The sequence below is a fragment of the Zootoca vivipara genome, chromosome 7 (assembly GCF_963506605.1).
Source record: "Zootoca vivipara chromosome 7, rZooViv1.1, whole genome shotgun sequence".
In the NCBI taxonomy this organism is placed as follows: domain Eukaryota; kingdom Metazoa; phylum Chordata; class Lepidosauria; order Squamata; family Lacertidae; genus Zootoca; species Zootoca vivipara.
Window position 1 is genome coordinate 10,257,752 of NC_083282.1, and position 19,913 is coordinate 10,277,664.

Below are 19,913 nucleotides of genomic sequence, written 5' to 3' on the forward strand. Positions count from 1 at the left end.
CTCTTAGCAACGAAGCTGGTTTGCCTAAGAAGTAGTGACTTGCCATGGCAACCTAGTGAGCTTCACAAATGAAGCTGGAACTACATGTTCTTTGCCTCAAGTTTGCTCTCAATTCTCTCCTTCGTGGGGAAAATGGTACCTTGACATAGGAGGCCATGGTAACAGGTGGGGAAGAACTACATCAAAGATGGGGGACACTGACAGGGTCTCTTTTCCTTAGCAAATGACCAAGCTGTAAAAAGAAAAGAAAAAAGCATGTTGTCAACATAGTGGGAGTGGCAGCATCTTTTCCCACCAAGGATCATGGGAGTTGAGTTACAATCCCCATGATTCCTGGTGGAAAGTGATGTCACCAGGGTCAGTATGGTGGCTATGTGACTTGCTGCCTGGCCACTGGCCTGGATAGGCAATGTAGGCATCCCACTGTCTTTGACCGATAACAGTTGCTGCAAGTTACCACTTAACATACCACAGAGAGGTGGGAACAGGGGAAGTAATAATGATAATAATAATAATAATAATAATTTATTTATACCCACCCATCTGGCTGGGTTTCCCCAGCCACTCTGGGTGGCTCCCAACAGAATATGAAAAACATAATAAAACATCAGACATTAAAAACTTCCCTAAACAGGGCTGCCTTCAGATACCTTCTAAAAGTCAGATAGTTGTTTATTTCCTTGACATGTGAAGGGAGGGCGTTCCACAGCGTGGGCACCACTACCAAAAGGCCCTCTGCCTGGTTCCCTGTAACTTCGCTTCTCACAGTGGGGGAACCGCCAGAAGACCCTTGGGGCTGGACCTCAGTGTTCGGGCAGAACGATGGCGGTGGAGACGCTCCTTCAGGTCCTTGATTTGTCAGTGATTTGTTGCGGAAATCAGCAAACCTGGAAGCATTCTGTTTTTATTTTAGGTGCACCTGTTATTACAATTGAGCCAGTAGAGACTATTGTTGATGCTGGAACCACAGTGATGCTGAACTGCCAAGCAGAAGGAGAACCTCCTCCGACCATCGAATGGTCTCGTCAAGGCTGGCCTCTCCTTAGTCAGGACCGAATGACCGTCTTGACTAATGGCTCCTTGCTTATTGCGGTCGCACACAAGAAGGATACTTCGGAATACGAGTGCGTAGCTAGGAACCTCATGGGATCTGTCCTGGTCAAAGTTCCACTCATTGTCCAAGGTGGGTGTGAAGTCTAGGGTAGCTTTTCGTTCTCCCCGGTGAGGAGCTCTGCGGGATTCAGAAGTTTGTATGCTCCTTAGCAAAGAAGCAAAGAGGGGGAACACCTTTTCTATTTGCATCTCCCTTGTTCTGTACAATAATGCTATCCGAATGCATGTTGGGTCTTGCTAGAGGACCAGGAGAAGGACCATTGAGAAGCATTGCCCTAGAAGTAGCAATATTGCGACACTACATAGGCCATTGGTCTTCCTTATTTTCATATACTGGGCCTATTATTATGAACCTTCTTGGCTTTGCAGAAGGAATGGTCTTAGGCAGGCATCCCCAAACTGCGGCCCTCCAGATGTTTTGGCCTACAACTCCCATGATCCCTAGCTAACAGGACCAGTGGCCAGGGATTATGGGAATTGTAGTCCAAAACATCTGGAGGGCCGAAGTTTGGGGATGCCTGGTCTTAGGCATATGCAAGCCATTAACTCTTTCTTTCTTTCTTTCTTTCTTTCTTTCTTTCTTTCTTTCTTTCTTTCTTTCTTTCTTTCTTTCTTTCATCTCTCTCTCTCTCTCTTCCCTAACATATCTTTCTATTTCTCTTCCTCCTTTGAGAAAAAATACAAAGAAACAGCAATAATTCACTGTTGTAATTTCTCCTTATGTGAAGTCCATCTCCAATTGTGGGGCAGGGCCTATCAACTAAAGACCAATGGCTGAGACAACTAACACCATCATCATCATCTGAATTTTTAGGGGGTTTTAAGATTCAGAAAGCAATAAAATACACTTGTCTGATGATGAGACGAATATCAACTAAGATATTTTTCTGTGAACCGCCCCGAGACCTCCATGTATAGAGCAGTATATAAATTTAAACAACAACAATGACATTAATAAATAATAATAATAATAATAATAATAATAATAATAATAATATACATGGAATATTTTTTATTCCAGTGCATGGAGGATTTTCTGACTGGATTGACTGGCAGCCGTGCAGTGTAACATGTGGTCAAGGTGTTCAGAAGAGGATCCGCCTGTGTAACAATCCGCTCCCCGCAAATGGAGGACGACGCTGTAAGGAGCCTGATCATGAAATGCGCAGCTGTCAGAACAAACTGTGCCCAGGTAAATTTGGATTTTCACCAAGGGCCACATGGAAGTCAGTAGTCATGGACCAACATGGTTCCTCTTCCCTGGTTCAAAGTGAGGTGAATCTTTATTGCTAAAAGCTATGAGCCGTCACAATTGGTCACAATGCGTAGGATACAAATAATTAATTTAAAACTGTACAACAGCAGCAGCAAAACATACAAAAATGCAAAAATCACTCTTGCATAAGTTAAGCACTCCGTGCCTCACACTCCCCCTTATGATAATTGTCTTGGTACCTAGCTCTCAACGTACTTGCAGCCAAGGCAAATTTTGCAACCCATGCAGTAATCAATGCATTATTGCCAGCCAGTAAAATAGAGATTTGCTCAAGGGGAGTTTGGCTGGAAAGAGAGCAGAGGATGTAATCGAGGAATTTTTGTCTAGGGGGTGCATATAAAGGGCATCGTAACAAATACGTAGTGTTGAATGTCTTCCACGTCTCTTCCCTGGTTTAATTTAATTCTTTCATTACAATACTCACAACTGCTGGCTGCATTGTTTTTGTTGCTGTGATGCCTTTGGCAATAATCATTCATCATTCATCATCATCAGCAGCTGAAGGCATCACAAGCTGCTAAGTAGTAATGCTGTTAAGTAATCTATGGCCTTTTAAATGTATGTGGGGGTTGTTGTTATTATTTTATCATTACACTGTGTATTATGTTTTTTTTTTTTATAAATTATGCTGCGTAAATTATGGTCTTAATGATGTGCACCGCCCTGGGATCTTTGGATAAATTGAACAACTAAGAAGACATAAATAAAAATAATATTAAAAGTATACTTGGAAACAGCAGAAAGAAAGGAAAGGGGAAGGAAGAATGAGGCACTTCAGGAGTGTGAGTGTGAGTGTGTGTGTGTGTGTGTGTGTGTGTGTGTGTTAAGAAGCCCCCAATAGATTAAAAAGCACGGAAAATTACCCAAGAACACTTAGGAAAGACCAAGAAAGGTAAATAATCACAGAGAAAGTGCCGGGGGGGGGGGGGAGTAATGGATCAATAAATTACTTTTAAAAGGCACAGAATTACCACGCAATTGTTTGGGGGCAGTCCCTGTGAGTCACAAAAACCTCTACAAGGTTGCCACTTCTGTTGCCCACGATGACTTGGAATTAAGTCTCATTTGTGTTAGTGGAATCTACTTCCAAATTAGCAAATTTAACAGCCTTAGTAACATTACATTCTGTTTATTTTAACATGAGGGAGTTCTTGAGAAGCTTAATAGCACACAGTTTTGCCATATTCCAGGGCTCCAGTTTAAGCTGATGAGGTTTTGCTCATCCTAGAAACCCCAAGGTCTAAGGCATTTTCCAACATATGTTAACATGTCACATGCAATATGTTGTGTGTTGAATAGCAGGCACAGCACAGGAGCAGAGTAGCCAGGAAGGAGTTAAGGCTAGGAGTGACTGTTTTAGTTAAATTAGTTTCACCTGGAGTTTGTAGGCTGGCCCAGTTGGCTACATATATATAGCAGTAGGCTGGGAGTTGGTCTTTGTCTTTTACTTGTCTGCTGTGAATAAAGAGATTGTTACAACCCCCTTGCCTGGACTTATATGCAACACAATATATATTCTTTTTAGTGGATGGCAACTGGTCAGAATGGGGCTCTTGGGAAGAGTGCTCTAAAACCTGTGGACAGGGCAACAAGACCAGGACCAGAACTTGCAGCAACCCTCCGGCCCAACATGGTGGAAGTCCTTGTGATGGCAGTGCCGTGGAGCCAATCATGTGCAACATTAGGCCTTGCCCAGGTGAGAATACAGAGAGGCTGTTAAAAGTGGCGCACATGAACCAAACTTCAAATAAATTCCCTTTTCTATGCTACCGTGTTGCTGTTCTGTCCTTTTTTGAATTAGGGTGGAGGGGAGAGGAAAGATCAGTTGTTCAGGTGGCCTTCAACCCAGGCAACCTTTGGCTCCAACCCAATCGTGGTGTTGTTGTTTAATTAGAAAATGAAGTTCCAGCTTGGATTGTAACCCTTCCTTTTTTTCTAGTTAATGGTGCCTGGGGTTCTTGGCTACCGTGGGGGACCTGCAGTGAGACGTGTGGCAAAGGTACCCACACCAGATTACGGCTATGCAATAATCCTCCTCCATCGTTCGATGGGACCTACTGTGAAGGACCTGATGCACAGATGCAGGTCTGCAGCAAGAGAGACTGTCCAGGTAAGTTAAATATAGAATGAATTGTCGTTTTCTGGGTCTCATGAAAATGTAAAGAGAAAGGTAGTTTTTAGAATAGGGAAGGGTTCAGTTCTCCTTGCCCTTGCCCTCCTTTCTCTGTGAAAGACATATGCATGCACGCACAGAAACCTGATTTACAGGTGATCCTGCGAACAACATCCCTGCCACCTGTAGCTTGGATTTTTTCTCTTTCATGTTGAGATTCTGCTCTGGCTTACATCATTCTTGCATGCCTGTGTTGTTGTTTGGATTGCATACAGAACTCATATTTCAGTGCTGTGCTTGAAAGCGTGCTTAAAAAAATAATACAACTTTTTTTTCCAAACCAGTGAATGGAAAGTGGGCTTCCTGGTCTAGCTGGAGTGCCTGCACCATGTCTTGTGGAGGTGGCACCCGACAGAGAACGAGAGACTGCTCAGACCCACCCCCACAGTACGGCGGACACAAGTGTGAAGGAAATGACATGCAGGTTGACTTTTGCAATAGTGACCCTTGTCCCAGTAAGTGCCTTTTGGGTCTGGAGCAGCGAGACAAACTTGGGGTTACCACAGAGGGCTTTTCAAGTTATAGTTCTTGATAGCTATAATGTTTTGCTGTGGGGAGATGCGGGTGGCGAGGTGGTCTGTACCACTGAGCCTCTTGGGCTTGCCGTTCAGAAGGTCGACAGTTCAAATCCCCGCGACGGGGTGAGTTCCCATTGTTCTGTCCCAGCTCCTGTGGTGGGAAGGTAAATGGCGTTTCCATGCGCTCTGGCTTCCGTCACAGTGTTCCGTTGTGCCAGAAGCAGTTTAGTCCTGCTGGCCACAAGACCCGGAAACGAGGAGGAGGAGTTTGGATTTGATATCCCGCTTTATCACTATCTGAAGGAGTCTCAAAGCGGCAGACATTCTCCTTTCCCTTCCTCCCCCACAACAAACACTCTATGAGATGAGTGGGGCTGAGAGACTTCAGAGAAGTGTGACTAGCCCAAGGTCACCCAGCAGCTGCATGTGGAGGAGCGGAGATGCAAACCCAGTTCCCCAGATTACGAGTCTACCGCTCTTAACCACTACACCACGCTGGCTGTCTGCGGACAAATGCCGGCTCCCTCGGCCTGAAAGTGAAGATGAGCACCCCAACCCCATAGCCGCCTTTGACTGGACTTAACCGTCCAGGGGTCCTTTACCTTGTTTCTCACCGAAGTCTCCACTGCCTACATCCAGTACTTTAACCCACCAGGAAAATCTAACTGAAATGGTTTTCCATCGCTTTAATTAAATGTACTTGAGAGCTGGATTATATGATGCATTTTAAAGACTGGGGTGGTGCTTTGGAAGAAAGGCTTTGTGCAGCTGTCGGGAGCAAGAAGCTAGTTGATAAAAGAATTTCCTTCCCAGAACCCAGGTTGCTGTGGTTGCTATCAATTCACAGAACTCTGTACCTTTTTCAACAGTGCAATCTATCCCCACTGTAGGCCTGTTCAGGTATACCTTAATAGGATATCCCAATTTGTATAAGGAGCATGTGGTTGGCCTGCACCAGCCCTGCCCCAATGCTCCTGTACACACCCACTCAATCCTGGACTTTCCTGCATTGAGTGGGAAGATCTAAAGGGGGGGGGAAGGTTCTAAGCATGTTCAGACGAACATGCTTACAAGCCTCCCTGTGATGAGCAGACATGCATTTTTAGGGCTCCCGAAGTCATGTTACAATATCCCCAGATTGAGAGGAGGAAAATAGTGATATAGCTAGACACGAAAAGCATACATAGAGTTGATGGCAGCAGCCAGATCACAATACAGTGGTACCTCTACTTACGAATAACTCTACTTACGAATGTTTCTACATACAAATGGAGCTCCGTCCGCCATCTTGGATGTGGTTTAGATAGGATTTTTTTCTACTTACGAATTTTTTCTCCCAATGCATTCCTATGGGATTCAACTTACAAATTTTTTCGACTTACAAATGTGCGTTTGGAACGCATTAAATTCATAAGTAGAGGTACCACTGTACACAAGGTACAAAAGGTGGGCCACATGCAGAATAAATAACTTTGGGATCTGCTCAATCATCTCCCACTTTTACTATTGGGAAGTAGAAATGGCTATAACTTTCCTGCATTTGACAGAAGTGGATGAAATTTGCTTGCATCATAGCCCTTCCTGAAGGGAAAAAGCCTGCCAAAGTACAGGCAAATAAGTTCAGGGGGTGGGATGAGAGATTTTCTTCTTACGTGAGGTTCTGAAGGTTTCAGCTCCCGACCTTCCTGGTTTGTTTTACTCTGATTTATACTGTTTTAATTTGACTTATTTTTTAACCTTTTAGCTTAGTTTTTAGCCTAATGCATCCTACCTAAACCTAAATGTTTTAAAGGAGTCAAAGTTTAAGGAAGTTGTTTTAAACTACTGATTCTCATTTGGATACGAGTCAGAGAAGCGTTCAGCGTTAATTAACGAGTCGCCTTCAGCGTTAATTGGAGAAGAAAGCCTCATATCTTGTGGCTGCTTTTATTTTATCTATGCTTGTCTGCACTCCCTACCATTATCATCCGGCTAAGGAATTGCAGTGAGACTTTTAAAGACTTTTTTAGATTTTTCAATTCTAAGCAAAATAATGGTATCGACCCGGAGTGGTTGTAAAACCTCAAGGTCTTCACCTACTTCCAAGAAAGTGCAAACACCTACTTCCAAGAAAGTGCAAACAAAAATAACTTCTTGCTATCCAAGCAAGGGCAAAGTGGGGGTGACAAGGAAACGGCAGAACCCAGACTCTATCCCCTCCCTCGCCAAGCCTTCTAACAAACATAACGAAGGACCTGCTGTGCAGAGAGAAGATTGCGCAGAGGGAAGTTATACCAAGGGGACAAAGGCAATTGTTACAACTGCTGAGTCATCTCCGAAAGTGAGCCCTAAATCCCGAACACCCCATGAATTACTCCAAGTCCAAAAAATCGAGGAATTAATGTTAAAGCAAATCTCAGAACTGTCCTTGGGAAGTGTTAGTACAACTAAAGATCCTAATCCTCAACTCACTGAGGCAAATGAAGAGGATCTATCAATTATTAAGTGGCTTGTGCTTTTAACTGAGGACATTGAACACATAAAATCCTTTCTCAGTATTTGTACTAAAACTCTTACCATTGTGACAGATACCTGCAAAACTTTCTGGGAAAAATATGGCAGTGTGATCACAGAACCCGTAAGTAATAATAACCCCCCGCCCCCCTTCTGCAAAAATAAACTACTAAAGAAGACAAAAAGAAGCTGCAGGGCTAATGTCCATAAAAGGAGAGTCACTAATGTAAAGAAGAGCAAAAATGTTAAAAACGGTAAGGCAATGAAATATAAAAAAATGGATTTTAAAAAGCTATTTAAACTTCTTGAGAGTCCCTCAAATAGAGTGAACTCTGTGACATCTCCAGTGAAGAAGCCACCCAAGCAAAAGAATACCTTAAACTCTTGCTCAGACCATGCATTGGAACTCTCGGACTCCGCAGTATCTCTACATACACCAAATCCTAAGCAAGATCCCTTGATCCAAGATCCATGGGCCTACGTCTTATCTGCAGACAAACCCAAATTCTACAAGAAGAAAACTCCCTCAGATAATAACTGGAAATTGGTTCTGTCTCAAGACAAGCTTGTTTTATCAAGATACCCTAAGCCTCCAGGATTTCTATCACAAGAGGAACGTAAAGCTCACCTATGGAACCTTTTAAAGGCATATATGCCAGGTATTTTTATCAATCCTACTGACCTAGTTCACGTCGAATATTTATATTTTGATGGCTTTTATGCTAGGGTGGTGGCCTCATTTCGAGACCAGAGATTGGCAAAAACAGTGTACAAATGCAGAGACCGCCTGAAGATAAGTGGCGTAAGAATATCAAGATATTTCAAAAATGAGGCGTCTCCAACACCTCTTTTTCCTTATCTTGCAACTCCTTTAAAAATCCCACAATACAAGATTGACCAACCTGCCATAATTGATATAAATCCTTCAGATGGAAACTCTAATCACCCGACCAACTTGACCATCAAAGAACACCAAAAGATGGACTCCTATGACCCTATGCACGCAACGAATCAAGGAAACGACCTGGATAGTTTTGAAAACAACTTATTATACTCCTACCAAGCTCTCCCTCAAGAAGCCCAGAACGAAATACTCCACAAACTTGATACCCTGTGCTCCTGTCTTATAACCCTAACGAAAGATCAGTTGGGGCCACTTAAGCAAAACCTGCCTGACTGTGTCTCAAAATCTGCTCCTCATCTATACCATCACGAGCTAGATTTGTGGGTTGGAAAACCATCTGCCCCTCTGTGCCAGCAGGTAGATGCAGAGATGAATCCACTCTCCAACAAACCGGAGGTGAAAAGCTCTCCCCAAGCCTCAACCTCCATACAACTTCCCTCCGAGGCAAATATAGCTACTTCATTAGCCTGGGATAAAATGAGAGAACTTAATGAGTCCGAACTGGGTACCTCACATAAAGTGCCTATCACGGACATGCAGGTATCCAATTGTATTAATCCATTCTCTTCTAATGTGAGTAAGCTGAATATGTCCTCAGATATTATTGCTGAAGACCCGATAGATAATCCTTCTGGCGATGTAAACAAATTTAATGGAAATGTGCTCCCCTTATCGGATTGACCATTAGTATCCCCTAATCAAAGATCTCTCCAAACCTTTTCAATTATGTCTTGGAATGTAGCCGGACTTTTGTGTAAATTAGCTGATTCTGATTTTATAAATTTTCTTACTCTACATGATATAATCTTCTTGCAGGAAACTTGGTCCCTCAAACCTTTAGAAATTCCAAATTTTACCACTTATAATTTACTTGCTACCAAAATCTCAAGGAATGGACGCCCCAAAGCCGGTCTGATCTGTGGTATTAAACAGTCTTCTAACCTTAAATTTAATTATATCAGAAATATTGGACAGTATGCTCAACTGTTATCATTGTTTAATGCACATAAAGAAATCTTTCTTCTAAATATATATTTCCCTCCCATAGAGTCGGAAGCTAAATCAGATTCTGGTTGGAATACAGTCTCAGAAGAGCTGTATTTAATACGCAGTAAATTCCCCAATGTCCCCCTGATTATAATGGGAGACACCAATGCTCGAATTGGATCAGACAATACAGTTCTCTATAAACGCTATGTCTCAACTTTAGCCGAAGATTCTCCACTTCCACTGAGATTAGGGAGAAATTCGAAAGATAATATTATTAATAAAGCCGGAGGGAAACTTTTACAATTGGTTTTGGAATTTAATCTTACATTTTTGAATGGTTCAATATGGCCTGATATCCCAGGAGAATTTACCTTCTGCTCCAAAAGGGGCAGGAGTGTAATCGATTATTCTCTAGTTTCTGTTGAAATCTTAGATGAAGTTTCCTCTTTTACAGTTGTAACCCGCTCAGAGAGTGACCACTTTCCAATTGTTTTAGAGATGTACAGAAATCCCAGAAACAATGATACCTGTCCTCCTATTAGTGCCGACAAGACTATCTATGCGAAAAGAATTTATATAGGAGATAAAAATAGGGAGGATCTATTAGCAGTATTTGAAAATAACCCAGTTATTTTTGAACCTTTGGCCAACCAAAATCTGATGCCTTTGGCAGACAATGATTACTATTATAATACTATACAGGAATTATTCTCTTCTTTTTTAAATCTTCAACTCAGCAACAAACCTTCAAACAAGTATAACTGGTTTGATAAAGATTGTATCAACCATAAGAAAGAACTTAGAACTTGCCTAAAAGAAGCTTCTGTTACCAACTCCCAAGATCTTTGGAAGATCTACTTTGAAATGAAAAATGCTTTTAAGAATATGCTCCTAGAAAAAAAATTCATGTCTGCACAAGCCAAATGGTCCAAAATTGTGGCTGCACTAGAAATTAAAGATTCTAAAACCTTCTGGTCACTTCTCTCAATAAAAACTACTACTGATTTCCCCAATATAAGGGATGAAGCTTGGGTTACGTATTTTAGCTCTGTTTTTTATGATCCTCAAGCTTTTACAAAGAAGAATTTTAAGTCCCCTGCGGCAAGAACCATACAATTTCAAATTACTGAAGAGGAGATGAAAAGGATAATTCTTTCGTTTAAACAGGGAAAATCCCCGGGTATGGACGGCATCTCAATAGACTTGCTGAGACTAAATGTGGAATGGTGGGCCATTAATCTTGTCCCGCTTTTTAACTCTATTTATCATTCAGGCCTTGTACCAAAATCGTGGAATAACTCAATAGTGGTGCCGATCTTTAAAAAAGGTGATAGGAACTGTCAAGAGAACTATAGACCTATTAGTTTGTTACCATGCATAAGCAAAATCTATGCTAAATCCCTGCTTATTAAACTGGAACAATGGATGCTAACCAAAGGTCTGCCTGGTAAGGAACAAGCTGGTTTTAAGGCAGGCTCCTCAACACTTGATCAATGTTTAGTGTTAAGTCATCTTGTAGATAAATATGCCATAAAAAACAAGCGAAGACTCTTTGTGGCATTTGTAGATTTAAAAAGCGCTTTCGATTCGGTCGATCGTAACAAACTGTGGACCAAACTGGAGCACCTTGGTATAGATCCACATCTACTGACACTAATACAAAATTTGCACTCTAATAACCAAATATATGTTAAAGTTTCAAAAGATGGTAGACTTGCAGGTCCAATCTTCAACAATCGAGGAGTTAGGCAAGGCTGTGTCCTGGCACCCACTCTATTCAATCTATTCTTATCTGATTTACCATTATTTCTTCAGAATGTAACCTCTCATATTCCTTATTTAAACAATATCCCACTTTTTTTATTATTATATGCAGATGATGCAGCAATTATCTCACTTTCTTCTTTGGGTATTAAAAAATTACTTAAGAGCTTTTCAAACTTCTGCTCCCTTAATAATTTAAAAATCAATTATGACAAGACCAAAATTATGCAGTTTACAAAAAGAGGGAACCCAAAAAACTATATAATCAATGGACATCTAATACAGGAAGTGAAGCATTTTAATTATCTGGGGATTGTATTTAAAAATAATATGAACTGGAACACACACATCTGTGCGGCAATAGCTAAGGTTAAAGGGACAGCCCACCATATCAAATCTTATTGCTTTTCTCCTGAAGGAAACAGATACATTCCAGCAGTACTGCAAGTAGTTGACATGAAACTTTGTGCCCAACTTTTATATGGCACCCCACTGTGGATTTCAGGTGACCTTAAGATGCTGGATAAATTCCATGCATCCCTTCTGAGGTCATTACTAGGACTCGCAAGTTCTGTAAAATATGAATCAATATGCTGCGAGCTGGGAATATTGTCTTTATCAGCAAGAGCATGGCTGAGGACCATGAAATATTGGATCTTCCTGCATTACAGAGCCCTATCCCCTAACTCTCTCCTGTATGATCTTTTAAGTGATAATATAATTTACAATCTATCATTGATTTGTAGGAGAAAATTGAATTCGATAGGGCTTAACTTAGTTGACTTTGAAAATTCTGATCCCAAAGACATCTGGGAAATTATTAGGAAGACTCTTATAGGAAAAAGTGTTCTCTCCATGCTTGAGGTTGCAAAGCACAACACCTGTTCTCCTCTCCATTTAAATCTCCCTCTGTGCAGAGATTTTCAAAAGGGATACATGACAAATTTGAAAAACCACGAACTGTGTAGGCTGTTTATGCTGGCCAGATTTAATATGTTCCCCTCGATGATGGTGAGAGGAAGATATTTGGGTCTCCCAGAATCAGAGCGTCTCTGCAAATGTAGTAAACAGGAACCTGATACTTTGGAGCATATTTTCTTTTCCTGTGAATTTGGAACTCATGCCAGAAGACAACTATTAGAGGCCTTGCAACTCAATTGGCTGATTTCCAAACTACCAACCGTTCAGGTCCTACTATCGGACAGGGATGATCAAATTACTACAGCCGTAGCTGAATTTTTGAGTGCTGTCCATGCAGAAAGGCTGGGCCATTACAAAGAGAGTTAGTGCTCCTTAATTGGTAGGTGGTGTGGCAGTGTTTGGTGTAGTATTTATATATATCTATACTCTTCCTGGAGTTAAGGAACTGACTGGGATAAGCCTTGCTCAACTGAGTCTGTATTTTATATAATCTGTATATAAATTTTATGTGATAATGTGTGGTTTGATATGCCTAATAAAGGATAAATGAAAGAAAGCATAAATCTCCCAGCCTTTGATGCAGAGGGAGCTCCCGAAAGAGCTCTTCTCTACTATTCTAGAGACAGTGTGAATTCTAGAAACACATAAACTTTCCTCAGCGTCAACTAAAATGATTATTTTGGACTGCACAATGGCTTTCATCTCTTTCAATATTGCTGTTACAAAAATGTTTTGTTTCTGCAGTGCATGGTAACTGGGGCCCTTGGAGCAACTGGGGTACTTGCAGCCGAACGTGTAACAGTGGCCAGTTGAGAAGGTACCGGACTTGCGACAACCCTCGTCCGCTCAACGGGGGAAGGGCCTGCGCCGGTGCTGATACCCAGATACAGAGGTGCAATATAGAGGTTTGTCCTGGTGAGTAACCTTAGCGTGTACATGGTTATTACCATATTTTTTTGTTTATAAGACGAGGTTATTTCTTTAAGAAATTATGCTAAAAATGTGGGGTCGTCTTATACACGGATAGTGGAGAGGTTGGGCGGGCGATTGGGGGCTGCCGCTAGCCGGAGTGTCAGCGGCGTTTTTGCTGGTGATTGGTGGGTGCATGAAGGTCCGCTGGCAACTGGCTGCTGTGGCAATTTGGCGGGCGATTGGCACTTGCTTTCTGCAAGCATGCAGACGACTGGTGGCTTCGTCAATATGTGTGTGATTGGCTGTGGTGGTCCTGCGGGTGAGCCCCCCAAAAGCTGAACAAGTCTGGGCAATCCCCCCCCCCAACGCTCAGCAACTGTGGGCAATTCCCCCCTCCATGTTATACACAGAAAAATACGTTACATACATATGCAAAGCAAAATCCCGATTTCATAGCTCACTTGGTAAGAGTGTTGTGCTGATAACGCCAAGATTACAGGCTTGGTGAGATAATCTTCAGGGACCCTTCCGACTCTATGATTCTGTGAAAATGTTGAAGTAACAAAGAATGCATTATGCCTATGCTGTTGTTATTAGAAATACCCCAAAGACACTGGGAAGGAAGAGTTGCTAAGATGTATAAGACTGAATCAGGTAAGTGCTGGAGATGCAAAGAGGTGGAGGGATTGTTCTTTCATATAAGGGGGACTTGTAAAAGGGTAAAAGAGTATTGGGAAATGATCCATAATGAATTGAAAAAAATGTTCAAAAGTACTTTCCAAAGAAAACCACCCAGAGCATAGCTGCCAAGTTTTCCCTTTTCTCGTGAGGAAGCCTATTCAGCATAAGGGAAATTCCCTTAAAAAAGGGATAACTTGGCAGCTATGACCCAGAGTCCTTTCTGTTGGGGATAATTCAGACTGAAACCCCCATGTATCAAAAGAGGTTATTTATTTATGCAACAACTGCTGCCCCAAAATGGAAAATGAGCGAGGTCCCAACCAAAGAAGAATGGTAACTTAAGTTGACAGAATATGCACAGCTTGCAGACTAGACATATAGAATAAGAGAACAAGAAGAATATACGTTTAGAGAAAATTTGAAAACGTTTATTGAATATATAGGAAATAACTGCGTACAGCTGAAAACATTGGGAGCATTAAGATAAATTCAGCAGTGTAAAAAAGCTGTGGCGGATGCAATAATGGAATACTGAATGGTATAGGTTTTTTTGTAAAATATGTAGGGATTTAGGATATGTAAAATGAACCATGGAAAGAGGAGGAGGGAAGCCACTGATATCTTAAGGATGTAAAAATGAGTATTTTAAATTGCAAAACAGTATATATCTATCTATATATATATATATAGAGAGAGAGAAGGTCCTGTTTCCAAGAGGCTTGTTGCTTATGAAAAACATGTATCTACCAGCAAGCCTGATGGTTTTGAAATGGGAATAATATAATAATAATAATAATAATAATAATAATAATTTATTATTTGTACCCCGCCCATCTGGCTGGGTTTCCCCAGCCACTCTGGGCGACTTCCAACATAATATTAAAATACAATAGTCTGTTAAACATTAAAAGCTTCCCTAAACACCTGCTCTGCCAATGGGCCAGCAGTTGTCTGTTCTTTTAGGCCTAAACTACATGAGACTTCATTGCACCTGTGTTTTCAAATGCAGATCTGCCGTCAGACACATCTAAAATGGGGGTTGGGTGCCATTTAAAGGAGCATGGGCAGGGGTTCTGAACCCTTTTCTCACTTGTCATCTGAAGCTGCCTCCCTACCTTTATCCCCTGGGTTTTCTCCTAATTATGGTTCCTGGCTGGTGGAAAAGGAGAACACTGTTACGATGTACCGTCGCGCCAGAAGCGGTTTAGTCCTGCTGGGCACATGACCCGGAAAGCTGTCTGTGGACAAATGCTGGGTCCCTTGGCCTGAAAGCAAGATGAGCGCTGCAACCCCATAGTTGCCTTTGACTGGACTTAACCATCCAAGGGTCCTTTTACCTTTACCTATGCTAGGCAAGAGATGAGAGTGGTTGACTTTGATGTAATAAAGAGTACCTTTTTGGGTGGGAGGGAATGGTCTGTGACTAGCTTCCATGATTATTCCCTGGTCTGTGTGTAGCTGTCGTACCATTCACCCCATTTCTCAACCTCTCCCCCTTCCTACCCCCTTCCTTGGACTCCTGTTGCAAGCAGCACTCCCGTTTTATCCTATGGTTGCTCGCATTTCAGTTAGCACATAACGTTTGTACACACACGAGAAACTTTACCGAAACAGTATTAATTCTTGTCTTCTGCATTGGTTTACAGTGGATGGAAACTGGGGCCCATGGCAGCCTTGGAGTGCATGTTCTGCTTCTTGTGGAGGAGGAGAGCAGACCCGATCACGGCTGTGCAATAATCCATCCCCATCTAACAGTGGGCGACCTTGTCCGGGAGATGACTCTCAGATATCCAGGTGTAATGTTCAAGCTTGTCCAGGTAAGTAGGCAGACTCAAGACAGAGTGTGTCTCAAATGCTGAGAAACAAACAAATGTAACATTCTGGACACTGGGCACCTTATTTTCTGCCTGAACAAAAGTGTTTTCAGAATCCCAGTACATAAAATGAAACTTCCAAAAAGGTTCTACATCAGTTTTTGTTCTAGGCTGAGGGCCAAACTGAACATGATGTTAAATGAGTTTGTATTTAATGGGCAGGTTTGTTTGTTTGTTTGTTTGTTTTAAATGATGATACTGTCAGCGAGCAGGAGTTGCTGATCATGTTGTGGAATCACAGCAGCAATGCAGGAGAAATTTAATCCTTTCTGAATGTCCCTGAAACCAGATTTTGCACTAGGAGGTATCCTCACGGGAACAAATGGAGGGTTGCCATCAGAGGGAGGGATTCGCCTCTGGATCACAGTGAGGGAGGAAAATATTAAGTTCTACCTCCGTGCCTGCTGTGTCCCAGTTTTATCACTCCCCTGTCCAGTGCCATTAAGACAAATTTCATTTGGCCCTATGAAATTTGTTCAACATTCTCCTGTGTCTTACGTTGCATGTGCTCCTTGACAAAATAATAGTACATGGGGGGGGGGGTTATTCTGCTTTAGTTTGTTGTACCATGAGCTTCCCCAGTCCTGCCACATTCTTGCTGCCCAGGGTTGGGTTGGCACAACAATAACAGAATGAAAATAAACCAGAACTTTTGAAATTTGTGGTATGAAAAGATTGGGGATTTCAGCAGGAAGTTACAGGTTGGAAATGAAACAGTGTGACCACTCCAAAACATTTTCAAGCACAAACAGTACTGAAAGCAGGTTCTCGTGTGACCACCCCAATGAGTTCAAAGTGTCATTTAATGTGCAATAAAATGGTATCTGGAGCTGACCCTAGAAGAGCTCAAATTCCCCCCCCCCCCAATCTCACTAACATTGAGGGCATTTCAGCAGTAGTCTAGCTGACCGCCTGTGCTGATATAGCACCTCCTGCTATTACGAGCATTTGAACTTTTATTCCTGATCTTCACACACCCCCTTTTGGGGGGGAGTAGTAGTGGAATATTGGAAGCAGTCAGTTAGTTGCTTCTCTTAGCTCACAACTTGGAGAGTTGCCACCTGTCACTGGGCCTAATGAACCAACTTAATATATGTTCAGATAGACTCAGGGAACAATTTGAAAATTGTCTGCTCAAACTATCAGGCCAATATTTGCAAAGGAATCCAACCGTTTCTTATTACTGCTTCACCGAAAGGAACCTAAAAACTTTGGACGGTTGCTCAGAATGCTGCGTAATCCGAGGGAAGTTACAAGTACTTGTCTTGTTTCCCTACCTGAAAGTGCACACACATGTAGAAAACGGGTAGAAATGTTTTGAAAAACAAACTTTTACAAACACAGGTGTCTCTCTTATTAGCAGCACTTGGTATATATATATTTCAGTTGTTGTTTCCTTAAAATGTGGCACCAGAACACAGAGAAGTTTTACATGTCAGTAAGATTAATATACTTTGGTGTTCTGGCCCAAGTCCTAACCAAATAATTTCGCAGAGCCTGCCTGAATTCCTCCAGGAGTTTATTCTGTTTCCTTTCCTGCCATACTTTGTTGCGTTACCATTGGCATCAGTGCTAAACAACAGTTGCCTTTTCCTCTGAGGACTCAATGTCTCATGAAAAGCCCCTGCCTTTTCCTCCGGGAATACGTGGCCTGGTAGATGTCTACTAACATCATTATTTAGTTGGGCTGTAACATCTTATGTCTTTAGTTTTTTTAAAACAGAGGGGGCAGTGTGGCTTAACATCAGCACTTGGATAATAATACTCACATTTGATTTGATTTTTCGAAATGTTACGAAGTAATAGATGTTACAGATGGCCATTCCCCCCCTCCCCCCCACTTTTGACTTCCTTGGCAATAGGTGGACCTCCACGGGCTAGAGGAAGTGTCATTGGAAATATTAATGATATTGAGTTTGGAATCGCTTTCCTGAATGCCACTATAATCGACAGCCCAGATCTGGACACTAGACGAATACAAGCCAAGATTACGAATATCCCACGGAGTCTCGGTATGTACATCTGTTTCTTTAATAGTTGAGAAATGTTCCTTAGGTTTATCAAACTTAACACAGTTTTTATTCGGTTGAAATACCGGCTCTCAAACAGTGAGGATGACCCGTGCTCTTCATGGCTAGGAGACAACATTGGAGTTCTTGTTTGTTTGTTTGCTTGTTTGTTTTGCTTTGCTTTGCTACCTCTGAACGTCACCTATTTTGTTCAACTTTTCCTTTGACATAGCCTTACAAGCCTCTTCCGTCTCTGTGCAACCATGGAACAAGTGCCACATGACTGAGAAGGCATATAACTTACTCCAGAGAGGAGAGCAATGAACCTATGAGCTTGCACACCATTTGAAAGAGGATTATGGCTAGCAAGAGTGCTAGATAAGAGAGCTGGCAAGCAGATTCAGGCTGCTGTGCTTTTACCGCCAAACTCTTCGCAGACTCCAATATAGGCTTATTTGCTCTGCTATTTTCCTAAAATATTTAATGCAATCAGTAACATAAGAGAGAATTTATTAAAGGTCAGGTGACATTGCAAGTAATACAAAATGAGGAAAAACGTTGCTGCTGTGTGTATGACAATGCTTCCCCCCCTTAAAGGTCCAGCAATGAGAGCACTAGTTTCTATTCTGAGTCCCATTTATTGGACAACAGCCAAAGAAAATGGAGAAGCAGTGAATGGCTTTTCACTCACCGATGCAGTTTTCAAGAGAGAGACACAAGTGGAATTTGCTACCGGTTAGTTAAAAAAAACTTTCTATTTTGCATAACTTCCAAAGCTTCTGCTTAGAACAATTTGCCATACCAGTAGTTGGATTTTCGGTATTTTGGCTTCCTGGTTCAAACTGGAGGAGCTGCAGGAAGACGTTTCTGTCCGTCTTTTACTTTGAGGACCATATATTTGGCCTTTAAAGGTGTGAGTGCTGAATGATAAATAGGAGGGTTTTTTTTAAAAAAATACGCCTTACAACTCTTCTAATGATCACTGTCAACGGTCCCCTTTAAAGTTGGCTTTAAGATAGTTAATGCAAATTTAAATGGTTCTTTGTTAATTAATTTCTGACTTGAGGTTTCTTATGAGGGCAGACACCCCCTCCAGTGTTCACACATTTGAACTCTTACTAAAATTCACAGGGGAGATTTTACGAATGACTCACGTCGCCCGTGGCTTGGACTCAGATGGATCCTTACTCTTGGATGTTGTCATCAGTGGCCACATGCTGCAGTTGCAATCATCACCTGATGTTAATGTAAAGGTAAATCATCTCTATACACTACTGAAACTATCTGCCTATAGGTTCCCCCAGTACACTCGGCTATCACAACGGTAGTGTGTCCGTTGATACCACTATCATCCTCATATCATCCTGTGGCTGTAGGCACATCATCCGCTCATTGTCCCCAGAAGTTCTTTGGATTACTACCGTGTTTCTCATATTATAAGACACGTCTTATATTTATTTTTTCCTCAAAAAAACACACTATGGCTTATTTTCAAGGGATGTCTCATTTTTTTCCTCCTCCTCCTGCCGCGGCCGGCATTGCTGCTGCTCCTATCACTATGTCTTATTTTCGGGGTATGGCTTATATTCCTTGAATGCTTAAAAATCCTGCTATGGCTTATTTTATGGGGATGCCTTAAAATATGAGAAACAGGGTATTTTGTACTATATTGTTAGTTTTATTTTTGCTTTGGATAGACATCCATCCAATGGATGTGTTAATCCCTTCTCCTGCATGGGACACACGTGACCAGCTCTTAGCAGTCTTATCCTCCAGTGCTGGTGACATGAGCGCTAAGTGACAGCTGAAAAAAATAAAATATTTCAGTTCCTTATTGTAGTCCACATATTTTCTTCTCTCTCTCTCTCTCTCTCTCTCTCTCTCTCTCTCTCTCTCTCTCACTCACACACACATTTCAGTTTTATACATTTCACTGATTTTACAATCATTTTTACATTTCAAAACTTGACTTCCTTCCCCCTCTTTCTGCGGTTCCTTAAATTTATTTTTAATACCTTCTGCATATCCTAATTAACTTAATTTGCTCATTTATTCATCTTCTTTAAATATATATACTCTTATGAAACTGCAGGTCATTACAATAATCCTGCCAATGTTCTTATCGGTTTATAATTTATCTGTATAATTTATTCACTAAACCATTTCTATTCTTTTATAAAAAGTTTGTTATCTTGGTTTCTTATTTTTCTGGTAAGTTTCGCCATTCTGCATTTTCCATATGTTTTTGTATCCATTCTTCCTGTACTGTGACATTCTTCTTTCCA

General features: G+C 41.6%; 1 protein-coding gene across 3 annotated transcripts in view; it reads left to right on the forward strand.

Moving 5' to 3' along the window:
• The window catches only part of HMCN1 (hemicentin 1), a 280,560-nt gene that overhangs the window by 236,933 nt on the left and 23,714 nt on the right, over positions 1-19,913 (forward strand). For all 3 annotated transcript variants that reach the window (XM_060276655.1, XM_060276656.1, XM_060276657.1), the window contains 10 exons: positions 914-1,183; positions 2,135-2,305; positions 3,915-4,085; positions 4,329-4,499; positions 4,847-5,017; positions 12,897-13,067; positions 15,392-15,562; positions 17,482-17,631; positions 18,226-18,363; positions 18,760-18,881. In XM_060276655.1, the coding sequence (XP_060132638.1) occupies positions 914-1,183; positions 2,135-2,305; positions 3,915-4,085; positions 4,329-4,499; positions 4,847-5,017; positions 12,897-13,067; positions 15,392-15,562; positions 17,482-17,631; positions 18,226-18,363; positions 18,760-18,881 (1,706 nt within the window). The remainder of the gene's footprint in view (positions 1-913; positions 1,184-2,134; positions 2,306-3,914; positions 4,086-4,328; positions 4,500-4,846; positions 5,018-12,896; positions 13,068-15,391; positions 15,563-17,481; positions 17,632-18,225; positions 18,364-18,759; positions 18,882-19,913) is intronic.